We start from the raw sequence: 12,999 nt of genomic DNA, 5'->3' as shown, positions 1-12,999 counted from the left end.
CCTCTGCTTCTCTCTCTCTCTCTCTCTCATGAATGAATAAATAAAATCTTTGAAAAAAAAAAAAGGAATAGAAATGAGTTAAGAATACAAGCCACAATTTGGAAAAGGATATTTGTCATGCAGTTAATATAAAGAATATATAAAGAATTCCTACAAAGAGTAAGAAAAATGGCCAGAAGGGATCCCATGGAAGAAACAAAAATGTTCCACAAGCATTTGAAAAGGTGTTTGACCACATTAGTGATCAGGGAAATGCATGTAAATATTCCCAAGATTCACAAAATCAAATGTTAGACAATCCCAAGCATAAATCAGCATATGAAGCAGGGGACACTGTAATATCTGCTGGTTGGCAGGACCTTTGGAAAACCGTTGGGCATTGTTTAATGAAGTTAAGATTATGCATGCCCAAGACTCAGGGATTCCATTTCTAGGTATGTAGTTCAGAGAACTCTTGTATAAGAATGTTACAGCAGCATTCTTAGGAATAGAAAAATTTGTCAACACCTGGAGATGCTCTAGCAGATAAACAACAGTCAGAACGATAAATAAATTCTAGTATATTCATCCAGTGGAATACCACAGATATTCATCCAGTGGAATACCACAGAGCAATGAAGAGGACCTGCAGGGAACAGCATGAATACCATCACCAGAATCTTGAATAAAAGACGCGAGTCACTGGTAGGTTACATGAAGAACTATCCCATTGATCTAAAATTCAAACACAGGGGCGCCTGGGTCACTCAGTTGGTTAAGCATCTGCCTTTGACTCAGGTCATGATCTCAGGATCCTGGGATAGAACCCCGCATCAGACTCCCTGCTCGGCAGGGAGTCTGCTTCTCCCTCTCCCTCTGCAGCTCCCCCTGCTTGTGCTCTCTTTCTCTCTTTCTGTCAAATAAATAAATAAAATCTTTTTTTTTTAAGATTTTTTTTTTTTATTCATGAGAGACAGAGTGAGAGAGAAAGGCAGAGGGAGAAGCAGGCTCCCAAGGAGCAGGGAGCCCGATGCGGGACTCGATCCCAGGACCCTGAGATCATGACCTGAGCCGAAGGCAGACGCTTAACCATCTGAGCCACCCAGGTGCCCAAATAAGTAAAATCTTTAAAAAATAAAAAATAAATAAAATTCAAACACAGAAGGGTGCCTGGGTGGCACAGTTGGTTAGGCGTCGGACTCTTGGTTTCAGCTCAGGTTGTGATCTTGGGTCATGAGATTGAGCCACACTCAGTTTGGAGTCTGCTTGAGACTCTCTCCCTCTGCCCCTCCCCCCCCACTCTCTCTCTCTCAAATAAATAAATAAATCTTTTACAAAAATAAATAATAAATAAAATTCAGTTATAAACCCTGAATTATCTAGAATGTGATGGCCAGGTTTTTTTTTTTGTCAACTTGACTAAACAATAGTCCCCAGTTAATCAAACTTAATCTAAATGTTGCTGTGAAGGTATTTTGTAGATGCAATGCAAGTCCACAATCAGTTGACTTTATTTTTTAAAAAGATTTTATTTATTTATTTGAGAGAGCAACAGAGAGCATGAGCAGGGAGGAGAGGGAGAAGCAGACTTTCCGAGAGCAAAGAGCCCAACGTGGGGCTCAATCCCAGGACCCTGGGATCATGACCTGAGCTGAAAGCAGACGCTTTACCGACTGAGCCACTCAGGTGCCCCTCAGTTGACTTTAAATAAAGGAGGTTATTCTAGATAATCTGGGTAGACCTGATAGAATCAGTTGAAAGGACTTTAGAACGAACCAAGATGTTCCTGAATAAGAAACTTCCCTCTGTGGACTGCAGCTTCATCTCCTGCCCCAGAGTGGCCTGCCCTTCCTAATGCCCTATAGATTTCAGATTTGCCTAGCCAGCCCCCCAAATGCATAAGCCAATTCCTTGCAATAAATCTTAATGTATATCTCCTATGGTTTGGTTTCTCTTTCTCTGGCTGAACCCTGACTAATACGGACTTTATAACTGTAAGTGGTTCTAGAGGAACAGAATCTCATGAGTTTTCTGAATAGAGGTTCTGGGTTTTCTGGAATTGGTTGTCTAGACTGATTAGATTTAAAGGCACTATTTCGAGTGGTAAAGAGAGAACTGGTAGTCCATGGAGTGATGTGGCATTTGAGATACGCCAGGCAAGGTTTTGGGTGACCATGTATATGATGCCTTTGCTGGGCTTCAAATTCCCAGCTCAAGGTCCTCATAAAATGACCTGTGTGTGCCCCGAAAGAGACCCTTCTCTCTTGTTACTTGCAGGCCTGAAATTGCTGGAAACCAAACTCATAATCTCATCATGTGAGCTGCTAAATTACAATGCACTTTGAATCCTAGCCTGGAAGGAAAGTTAAAGTGAGGGCATGTGAGCGGGCACAGAGGTGCAAGCCCCTGACTCCCAGGGTCCCCAATAGACCGGTTCAGCCACTCTCTGCTGACAAAATCCAAAGGCAGAGAGACAAGTGGTGGTGAAAGAGGAAAGGAATTTATTTCAGGGAGGCCAACACTGGGAAGACATGGGACTATGCAGGTGGGCAGGAAAGGTCAGGTCGGCCATTGTCTTGGGGTCAGTCCCATGGGGCTTGCTGGCTCAGGGCAGTCTTAATTGCTTGAAGGGGTAGGTTTGGTTCCCCTCAGGGGATGCTTTGCCTGCAGGGTCTTTTGCCTGAATTAAGAGATAAGCTGGAAAGAAGAATTTCATCAGTGATGAAGTACAGACTAAGACCAAAATGGAGGAAATTGAAGTCCTCTTTCAGGCATTGCTTGGGGAGGAATGGGATCCTTGCTTGCAACCCAGCACCAAGTGTAGCCTCGCCTTCTCTCTCTAAAAGTCAGGATATTCATTCACTGGCACTGAAAAAGAATCTGTATAATTCAGTCCAAAAGCTCAAGCAGAGACTGCAAAAGTTATCTTTCAAACTTCTTGAGGTATTAGTATCAAAATGCTCGTCAGCATCTGCTGGATTCCTGTCATGTTGCTTCACTCTCTCTCCTCTCCTCTGCTATGACATATTCCACCTGAGAACAACGGCTGTTTGTCAGGCTTTAAAATATCAAAGTCAGGAAACAGTCACCATATGTATTCTTGGAGGAGAGTCAAACTTGTTTTTCTGTTCACCAGAGATGATATGAGGGTGTTGATATCTGAGATATAAGTCCATCATGCAATGGGCTCAGATTCCTACTGATCTTTGAGTCCGGGGTGGGGGGCGGGGGGTGGGTTAAGAATCCCCATGATGAAGAAGTGTCTTCGTGTGCTCAGGCTGCTATCACAGAATACCACAGACTGGGTGGCTTATTTCTCACAGATTTGAGGCTGGAAGTCCAAGATAAGGCGCTGGCATGGTGAGGGCCCTCTTCCTGGCACAGAGCACACCCACTCTGTCCTCACAGGATGGGAGGGATGAGGGAGTTCTGTGGGGCCTCTTTTCTAAGAACACTAATCCCATTCATGAGGGCTCCACCCAGAAAGGCTCCCTCGCAAAGGCCTCCCCTTTCTCACACCATCACATCCGTCATTAGGATTTCAACATCTTAATGGGGCGGGGCACACACGTTCTGACCATTGCAGTAAGTTCTCATCACCTTCCAAAGGTAAATTTCAGGGCGTGTGAAGGTTGGAGAGAGTGACTGGAGACAGTGGTGTCAAATGTTTATTTTTGTGGGGAAATGGATGGAATGCATTGAGGTCCCAAAGTTTTCAGAAGTGCAAGAGACAGGCTGCCATGCTTGCCTGTGGACAGGAGCTGGTGAACAGGATGGGGCTGTGAGACCTGTATTTGGAGGCCACCCGAAATCCTATTTGCAGATATCATATTTAGACACTAGCAAATATGGTTAGCAAGTAACTAGGTCATTCAACAGAGGCCCCAGTTTCCCTGTATGTTAAGATGGAGATAGTAAAGGACTCCTAGGCGGCTCAGTCGGCTAAGTGTCTGCCTTCGGCTCAGGTGATGATTCCAGGGTCCTGGGATCGAGCCCCGCGTCGGGCTCCCTGCTCAGTGGAGAGTCTGCTTCTCCCTCTGCCTGCAGCTCCACCCTGCTTTTGCTCTCTCTCTCTCTCTTTCTGTCTCTGTCTGTCTTTCTGACAAAGAAGTAAATAAAATCTTTTTTAAAAATGGCGATAGTCAGACCCACGGCCCCAGAATGTAGAAAGGATGAAATGAGATACACACATGAAGTTCTGCTACTTAGTGGGCACTTATAAATAGCAGCTCTTATTGTATGTAGAGTTTTGAGTTTGTTCAGACAACTGAACATATTATGATTCATCTTATAACAACTAACAAATGCTGTCCTCAGCAGATGCAGGTCCGTGGAACCAGAACAGCATCTGTAGCGGACTGAGAAGCCATTCTAGGCTCTTGGCGTGGGGTCTTGGCTAGCAGTTTGATCTGAAGATGGCAGTCCGGGCGCTGTGGGGCAGCCTCAGCCTGCTCCGCCTGGTGTGGTGCCTCCTGCCACAGACAGGCTACGTGCACCCGGATGAGTTCTTCCAATCACCTGAGGTCATGGCAGGTAAATTCCCTGCGTGCGGTTAAGTTAAGCTGCAGCAAAGTCTGGATTGTTGCTGTTTGGATATTCAGGGGGAGGGAGAAACTACGTCTGTGTGATTGAGCAGTAAATCCATGCGCCTCTCTGGAATAAGAACCTGGGTGTGGGGATTTCACATCTCCTTCCTGACCGGTGACATTGACCTTCTGGATGATACTAATGAAACGCCAGCCTCTTTGATGTTTTCCTGCTTGGACCAACAGTACAGGTTATTCATAGTGAAAGCTGCTTCGGACTTCTCAGTGGAGAGATTTTAGAGTTGGGCTTCCTGGGTGCTTGGGAAACTTACACAGGGCTGTGGTCTGAGATACTGAAACTTTTCTTCTCTAGGTTCATCTGAGGTGTAAGGGAATCCAGGCCTGGAATGCTCACTTGTTAGAATTTATCTGCAGAGGGGTGTAGGATACATCATGAGAATGGTTGCCAGGGACTGTGAGGCTTTTCAGATGCTGTGGGCACATGGCTTCCTCCTCATGGTTCAAAATGGCTGCTTAAGCTCCAGCCATCAAGTCTAAAATGAAGTCTTTCCAGCCACTGGAGAGGAGATGGGCATGCCTGCTCTCTTTAAGGGCATATATATTTTTTTTAAGATTTATTTTTAAGTAATCTCTGTACCCAACGTAGGGCTCAAACTTACAACCCCAAGATCAAGAGTCACATGCTTCTCTGACTGAGTGAGTCAGACACCTCTTTAAGGGCATATTTTGAATGTCACATACTTTTTGCTCATTTCCATCCCGATGGTCAGAATGTATTACGTGAACACACCTAGCTGTGAAGGAAGCTGAAAAATAGTCTTTATATCTGACCAAATGCCCAACTAAAGAGACTAAGGAAGGAAGGAAGCAATGGATACTGGGGAGACATGCAGCTGGCCCTGCCATAGGGCTCACAGCTGGATTTGTTTCTTCAGGTGAAAGGTCCAGTCTTTGCCACAGTTTTTTTAACCTGAGCCAGTAAAAAAAAAAAAAAAGACAGATTGATCTGACCTTGATTTTGTTTCCCTTTCACCTTCCCTTTTTTAAGGTATTTATTTATTTATTATTTATTTATTTATTTTAGCCACAAGGGGCAGAGGGAGAGAGAGAGAATTTCAAGCACACTCCCTGCTGAGCACGGAGCCTCAAGCAGGGCTGGATCTCAGGACCCTGAGATCATGACTTGAACCCAAATCAAGAGTCAGATGCTTAACCGACTGAGGCACCCAGGCGCCGCTCCCCTTCACCTTCTGACATGGAAAGAGAAGACAGCGAAGAGGCTGTAGGAATAAGTAGAAGTCAAGAGCCCCAAGCAGCCAGCAGTGTTATCAAGCCTGAGATGTGGGGCTTGGAGCTGAGATGCAGAAATTAAGAGCTGGGTTCGCTCACCCCCACCCCTCAGAGCTCTGAGACACTGCGGGACAGGAGCCCAGACCAGCCCCAGGAAGCCAAGCAGGTTTTTAATTACATGAGTACTGCTTGAATACACTCTTCTAAACATCTTAAGTATCACAGACAACACCAAAGTCGCTTCTGACCATAACCGTAATCACTCGTTCCCTTCCCCGGCCTCACGCGCCTGTCCTGAATAACAACCATCATCACAGGGATGGGTTTTTGACTCTGACTTTGGAGTCTTTAGCACTCCACGGAGGGGACTGGAGCCTCCCCCTGCCCCTTCCCCCCACACACCTTGCCCAGGGCACACAGTCCCCTCACTTCCCAGGCGTGCTTCCCCCAGCCCCCCTCCACAGGGAGACCTCGGAAGGGCTGAGCTCTCCTATATTCATTTCTATTGCTGCCTAACAAATCAGAGGTCAGGTAGGCGCTCTCTGCTCAGGGTGTCACAGGGTTGAAATCAAGGTCTGGGCTGTGCTGAGTACTTGTCTGGAAGCTATGGGGGAGAAGCTGTTCAAAGCTCATTCTCGTCTGTTGGACAAATTCGGTTTATTGCTGCTGTGGACCTAGAGGCCCCTCATGTTCCTTGCCAGGGGTCCCTCCACCTTTGAGCCAGCAACATGCATCAAGTCCTCACGGTTTGAATCTCTGATGTCCTCTTCTGCCACCAGCTGAAAAAATTCTCCACTTTTAAAGGACCCGTGTGGTTACATCAGGCCCACACTGGGTTACCACCTATCTAATGGTCGCTGTCCTCTGCCACATAACCTAAGCACCGGAGTAAAACCCATCGTCTCCAGAGTCCGGGGGATTGTGCGAGGCACATTCACGAGGGGGTGGGAGCATCTTGGGGCTGTATCCCCTGCGCTTGGACCTGGCTCACCTCCGCTTCTTTGTCCGCAGAGGACATCCTGGGCGTCGAAGCTGCGCGGCCTTGGGAATTCCACTCCAGCAGCTCCTGCCGCACGGTGCTCTTCCCACTGCTGACCTCCGGCTCCGCCTTCTGGCTGCTCAGGCTCTGGGAACAGTGGGGGCCATGGCCGGGCCCCGTGAGTGGCTACGTGCTGCTGGTGGGGCCCCGACTCCTCCTCACTGCCCTCTCCTTCGCCTTGGACTTGGCCGTGTACCGCCTGGCCCCGCTGTGGGGGGCGGAGCGCTGGAACGCCCTGGTCCTGCTGTCAGGCTCCTATGTCACCCTGGTCTTCTACACGAGGACCTTCTCCAACGCCATCGAGGGACTGCTCTTCGCGGGGCTGCTGGTGCTCGTGTCCCCCCGGTTAGCTTGGAGCCCCACACCCAGGAAGCCTGCTCCGGGCCCGTGGGCGCACAGCTGGCTCCTGGGGGGCATCGTGGCTGCTGGCTTCTTCAACCGGCCCACGTTTCTGGCCTTTGCTCTGGTCCCACTCTTCCTCTGGAGCACCTGTGGGGCCGCAGACCCTGGCTTCAGGTCGCTGGCGAAGGAAGCCCTGGCGCTGCTCCCCGGGGCGAGCCTCGTGGCAGCCGTGTTTGTGGCTGTGGACAGCTGGTATTTCTCCAGTTCCTCTAGATCCAGTACCCTTGTTCTTACACCTGCCAACTTCTTGTACTACAACCTGGATCCTCAGAACCTGGCGAGGCATGGCACACATTTGCGGCTCACTCACCTGGCAGTCAATGGTTTCCTGCTCTTCGGGATGCTGCATGCCCGGGCCCTGCGCGCGGCGTGGCAACAGCTGCAAGGCTGCCTCCAGGCCTTTGCACAAATGCGCTTCCGGAGGGCTCTGGGGGGCCGGAGCCTGCTGTCTGGCCCCGGGTCTCACCTCCTGCTCCTCTACTTCACGCCTCTGGCCCTGCTATCTGCCTTTAGCCACCAGGAAGCTCGGTTCCTGATCCCCCTCCTGGTCCCCCTCGTCCTGCTTTGTAGTCCACAGACCCAGCCTGTGCCCTGCAAGGGCTCCCTGGTCCTCTTCAATGTCCTGGGTGCCCTCTTCTTTGGCTGCCTGCATCAGGGGGGCCTAGTGCCCGGCCTGGGGCACCTGGAGCAGGTGGTTCATGCACCTGCGCCCCCCAGCCTACCCACCCACTACACACTCCTCTTCACCCACACCTACATGCCCCCCCGGCACCTTCTCCACCTCCCGGGCCTGGGCTCGCCCGTGGAGGTGGTGGACATGGGCGGGACCGAGGACTGGGTCCTGTGCCGAGCCCTGAACAACTTCACCAGACAACCAGCCTGCCAGGTGGCTGGTGGGCCGTGGCTCTGCCGCCTTTTTGTGGTGACCCCCGGCACCGCCAGGCCTGCCATGGAGAAGTGCCACTTCCCTCTCAAGAGTGAGACACTCCTGTTTCCCCACTTGACCCTGGAAGACCCACCAGCCCTGTCCTCACTGCTGAGCGGGGCTTGGAGGGACCATCTCAGCCTCCACATCTTGGAACTAGGGGAGAAGCCTGACAATGTGACTGAAAAACTACCGCCCACGATTCAGCCATAGGGGAAGGCACCACTCCACCTTCTCTGTGGGTAGCTGGGCTGGAGCAGAGCCCTGATTCTCTCCTTTCCCTTCCGCAATTCCCACTACTGCCTCTCCTGTGCCTAGGCTTTGGCTGCTCTGCCTTCTGGGTAAGCTGGCACCCTTTTCCCCTTACAGACCAAAGATCTGGCCAGGGTCCCCAAAGAAGCTGGTGTAACCAATGTCTGGTGAACAGCCCCATGTCTGTTCCTGCCCTATCCCTTCTAGCCACTGTGATGTTTTGGTATATAAGAGCACCTGGTTATGAAAGGAGAGAGATCTGCTAATGACATTCCTGAATGACCTCTCTCAAACCTTCCAGGACGCCTTACCTCTTGCTGTCATGATAACCCTCCGGCTTCCTGGGTCACCGGGAAGGAGGCAGTGTGGTGATGTAGAGAGAGCAGGCAGCTCCGACTCCAGAGACCCGACGTCTAGTCCCTGGTCTGCCTGCCACTCCCTGGCTGTGTGGTCTTAAGAAAGCCCCTTCCCCTCACCTAGCTTCAGTTCCCAATCTCTCCAGTGGATAAAAGCATCTAAGAGGTGTCTGCCAGCTAACACTGCATCATGCCCTGGTCTGCAGCACATGTCCCCTGGCTAAGGAGGCACATCTGTCCCAAAGCTCTTTAAGCAGCATGGGTGTGGCACTCTGGTGCCTGCTGTCTCAGCGTTTGGTTATTACCAAAACAAGTAGTTCTGGAACTTTTCTCCCCATCCTCCTCTACGCCTGTCCCCGAGAGAGGGGGTGGGACCTTTCTGCATCTCACCCTTTAAGGGTCATTCTCTGGGACTGGGGAACCCAGATGTTCTCCCTCCTCAGCCTGCCCGAGTGGGAATGGAGAACACACAATGCTGTTAGCTGGCTGCACTTGAGAACTCTCTGGTGCTCCCAGAGGCTTCTTAAATGCGATCTGGTCACTGTCTAAGCTCAGAAACCTCTTCACAGGATGGAGCGGAGCACCTGCTGCTCTGGTGAAAGCCATCACAGCCCAGGCGCAGTGCTCCCCACATTTGGGGCACCGCTGCCAATCCACTGGCAACGTGAGGAGCCGCGGCACTCGACCTGTCCTCATCCTCCCTCCTCAAATCCCTACTGCCTCCTGCGAATAAGCGGCATGCAGGCCACAGAATCAGCGAGCTGGAAATCAGCGCAGGGCTGGAGACCAAACCGATACTAATGACCAAGCCTGAGCACTCTTCTAGTCCTGCCTTCTGCTGGCTGAGGTTTGGGGCAACTGGGAGCAACGGCGCCCGGTCGTGCCGCTCTGGGGCAGCTGCTCATCTTGGCGCCACGCCCTCCTCAGGCCCCGAGCAAGAGCAGAGTCAGTGATATGCCGGTCAGTGCTCAGCAGCCCACTCTCTGGGGGCAGAAAAGCCCCCATGTGTAGCATTGGCCGATTTCCGTGGCATAAATACTCCCACCTTGGCTGATTTCAAACTACCAAAATGATGCTACTGAACTCCAAGTTGGGAGGAGATGCCAAAGATCTGCTCTCAGGAGCCAGTAGATGTTGGTTCCAGCAAACTACTGGACATTTCCCTCTTTTAAATTCCGTAGTACCCATTCATGTCAATGCATTGCTCTTGTGGTTTATGTTTCTATGAACCTCTGATTTGTCTTCCTATCCCTAGAGCTTAGCATCATCTCTGGCACACAGTAAACACTTACTGTTTACTGTGCAGCCAAAGATGGCTTTTCTGCCCAAGTGCCATCTTGGAGACACCCCGGACTCTAGGGTCCCAAAGCTTCTTGGGACTTTTGCCTCTTCTCTCCCCCAGTTGCATCCACAATCTCAGAATTCCCTGGAGGAATTCCAGGGAATTGGTTGTAGCAGTCCATGTAGATTGTTGGTCTGGCCTCTAATAAATTTGTCCATAAAGTGTTGATATCTAGGTCTATGTAGCATCAAGGGGTGAATCAGAATTGCCCTGCAAGATAGCAGGATAAGTTGCTTCCCTGCTTCGCTTTCTGGCAGAACTTAGAAAAGCTTGAAAAGCTTGCTGGGAGATTGCCACTGGGGGTGGTGGGAAGAATTTGATGTTTCTCTTCAGTAATAGGGTAACTGGTGGGATGGCAAGCCAGTGACTACAATCACTGGAGGCTTCCCCAGTGAAGCAGGAGGCATCCAAATGACCTGTAGCTGGAGCAGAAAGGACCGTTTTCTCTCTCTACTCCGACTCCCTCTAAAAAATGGAGGGAACTTAGTTCTTACACACTTCCTCCACGAGAAACAAACAATTGCCCCCTTCTCTTGCTTTCTCTCCTTCCTTACCAAAATGACCAATTTGTCCAGTAGTCATTGCTTCCGGCACTGCTTCCCTTTTTGTCCCTGCCCATCTGGAGAAAAGACCTACCAGTGAGTGTGCTTACCTATGTTGAGGGTAGGGAGTCAGGCTGGGGACTGCTAATATTCTGCTGCTGAGATCCAGAGACAAATGTGGCAGGAAGGCCATAGAAGGAACAAGCTCCTCAGGCTCCTCACCGCCAGCCTCAAAGGAGAATCCAGAGTTGCCTATGGTCTGGGAGGAGTATTTGTCCTTTGGTAGGATAGGAGGGTAGGATGCCAAACCAGGACTTTGGTCATTCGGAGAGTGGGACTTCGGGCCTCAGAGAGGATTAAACAGCAGCACCTCTGATGGGATATCAAATCAGAAGTATGAACATTAGGAATGTTACTTTAGCTTCTCCATCCCCACAGGTCTCTCTGGCCCTATCCAGCTCCTTCTCTGTAATTATCAGAAAGGCCAGGATATGGGGCGCCTGGGTGGCTCAGTCGTTAAGCGTCTGCCTTCGGCTCAGCTCGTGATCCCGGGGTCCTGGGATCGAGTCCCACGTCAGGCTCCCTGCTCCATGGGAAGCCTGCTTCTCCCTCTCCCACTCCCCCTGCTTGTGTTCCTGCTCTCGCTGTCTCTGTCAAATAAATAAACAAAATCTTAAAAAAAAAAAAAAAAAAGGCTAGGATATAAATTCTGGTTGGTCACCAGCCTAAAAGCATCTCTCATGGCTTCAAGCTTTCTAGATTGCACAATTAATTGTGGGGCCTAATTAGAGGTGATCAGAAAATCAGTCAGAAGCTTCATATGACAAGGCATTTCTGTATACTATGGATTTCCTACTCATGGGTCCATTAGCTATCTTGATTGTATCCCAGACCCTCTAAAACTGATAAGAGGAATCCGGGTAGCTTGTTCCGTAATAGGCAGGTCCAACGCCCAGTGGTGATAACGGGGTGGGGGACATGAAGGCCGGCATTAAAGGTCAGGGCAAATGCTGCAGAGACTTGTGGTTAAGGACTTAGGCCTTGGAGTCAAACGCATGTATTCACATCCCAACTCTGCAAGGATGCGGCCTACTCTTCCTCATGTGAAAGTGATTTAAGAGCACCTGGGTGGCTCAGTCGTTAAGCGTCTGCCTTCCGCTCAGCTCATGATCCCAGGTTCCTGGGATCAAGCCCCACATCGGGCTTCCTGCTCACCGGAGAGCCTGCTTCTCCCTCTGCCTACTCTGCCTGCCGCTCCTCCTGCTTGTGCTCTCTCTCAAATAAATAAAATCCTTAAAAAAAGAAAAGAAAGTGATTGTAAGGAGTGAGATAACCCCGCCCGGAGTGCAATTAGCAAGTACCAGCACAGAGTAAGCACTCCAAATGCGCTAACGAGTATTACCATGGGCCTATAGTCCCCAGGAACCCTAACCCACCTCGCTGGAGAAATACCACACTCACACCCATTACTCGGCTCACACATTTAATCAGAGGATTTTGGCAGCTGTGTCTTTCCATCCATGCTCTCTCCCCTGGAAGTAGCGCGCTGCTCTATCAGCGCAGAGGCGGCTTCATTGAACACGAGTTTTAGTCCCATGCGCACAGGGCAGACTCCTTCGGGCTGTGGTTCGGGTCATGGCTCTCTCTACGTGGTGTATCAGGGCCCGGGCTTGGGGGGCTTTCTTCACGCCGTGCCCAGTCCGATCACAGGGCTTCCCCGGGGATGTCGGTTTGGCCTGGGCTCTCTGATGAATGAGACCTCTGAAAGCCGACAGTCTGACTCAGGATTCAAAGCCGTGCTCAGTGCCCAGGATGACTGCTTAGCGCCGAGGCCCGCGTCGAGCCCAGAAGGGAAAGCCGGCGACCCTGGCCCGGCCCAGCCTGGTTTAGGGGTTAGCGCCCGGGCCCCTCTGGCTACCTGGCGGTGACCCCGGGCGTTCCCGGAGGCCGCGGCGCAGCTCCTGAGTGAAGGTGTCTCTGAAGCGGGCAGCGCGGCGACCTAGGGAGCCCGCGGGCCCAGCCGCGAGGGCTCGAAGACGCCGGGCTGCGTCCTGGCCGCGCAGCTGGGCCTGCATCAGCGCGAAGGCCGTGAGCTGCGCCGCACGCCGGATGGGCTTAGACTCGGACAGACGCTCCACCAGCTGCGGGCTGTACAGCAGGGCGGCCAGTAGTCGCCGAAGAACCATCCTCTGAACGTCCCGGAACCCGCAGCACGCCACTCTCGCTTCCGACAGGCGACAAAAAAAGACGGACCACGTCTGCGCCCGCGCCGCCCGCTGACGACACTGCTGCGCTTGGATTGGTCCACAGGATGACCACCTTTTG

The 12,999-nt window shown here is 51.2% G+C and overlaps 2 protein-coding genes across 2 annotated transcripts; one reads left to right on the top strand and one right to left on the bottom strand.

The window, feature by feature from the left end:
- The first annotated feature begins 2,723 nt into the window (after positions 1-2,723).
- PIGZ (phosphatidylinositol glycan anchor biosynthesis class Z) lies at positions 2,724-8,685 on the top strand. The gene is made up of 3 exons (XM_021692649.1): positions 2,724-2,750; positions 4,380-4,512; positions 6,828-8,685. The coding sequence occupies exons 1-3, from the start codon at positions 2,724-2,726 to the stop codon at positions 8,393-8,395; spliced, it is 1,728 nt and encodes a 575-aa protein (XP_021548324.1). The 3' UTR covers positions 8,396-8,685.
- Positions 8,686-12,150: 3,465 nt separating this feature from the next.
- On the bottom strand, positions 12,151-12,898 carry NCBP2AS2 (NCBP2 antisense 2 (head to head)). Its single transcript, XM_021692598.1, has one exon. It carries the CDS (start codon positions 12,858-12,860, stop codon positions 12,561-12,563), a length of 300 nt encoding a protein of 99 aa, XP_021548273.1. The 5' UTR covers positions 12,861-12,898; the 3' UTR covers positions 12,151-12,560.
- Between the last annotated feature and the right edge of the window lie 101 nt (positions 12,899-12,999).

The sequence above is a fragment of the Neomonachus schauinslandi genome, chromosome 1, assembly GCF_002201575.2.
Source record: "Neomonachus schauinslandi chromosome 1, ASM220157v2, whole genome shotgun sequence".
NCBI classification, from domain to species: domain Eukaryota; kingdom Metazoa; phylum Chordata; class Mammalia; order Carnivora; family Phocidae; genus Neomonachus; species Neomonachus schauinslandi.
Note: the sequence above shows the minus strand (reverse complement) of the source record. Positions and strands in the feature narration are given on the sequence as shown.

Coding starts and splice junctions, on each gene's coding strand:
- PIGZ (XM_021692649.1), top strand. CDS start 2,724: ATGGAGGAAATTGAAGTCCTCTTTCAG. Junction 2,751..4,379: donor AAATTGAAGTCCTCTTTCAG/GCATTGCTTGGG, acceptor GGTCTTGGCTAG/CAGTTTGATCTGAAGATGGC. Junction 4,513..6,827: donor ATCACCTGAGGTCATGGCAG/GTAAATTCCCTG, acceptor CTTTGTCCGCAG/AGGACATCCTGGGCGTCGAA.
- NCBP2AS2 (XM_021692598.1), bottom strand. CDS start 12,860: ATGGTTCTTCGGCGACTACTGGCCGCCCTGCTGTACAGCCCGCAGCTG.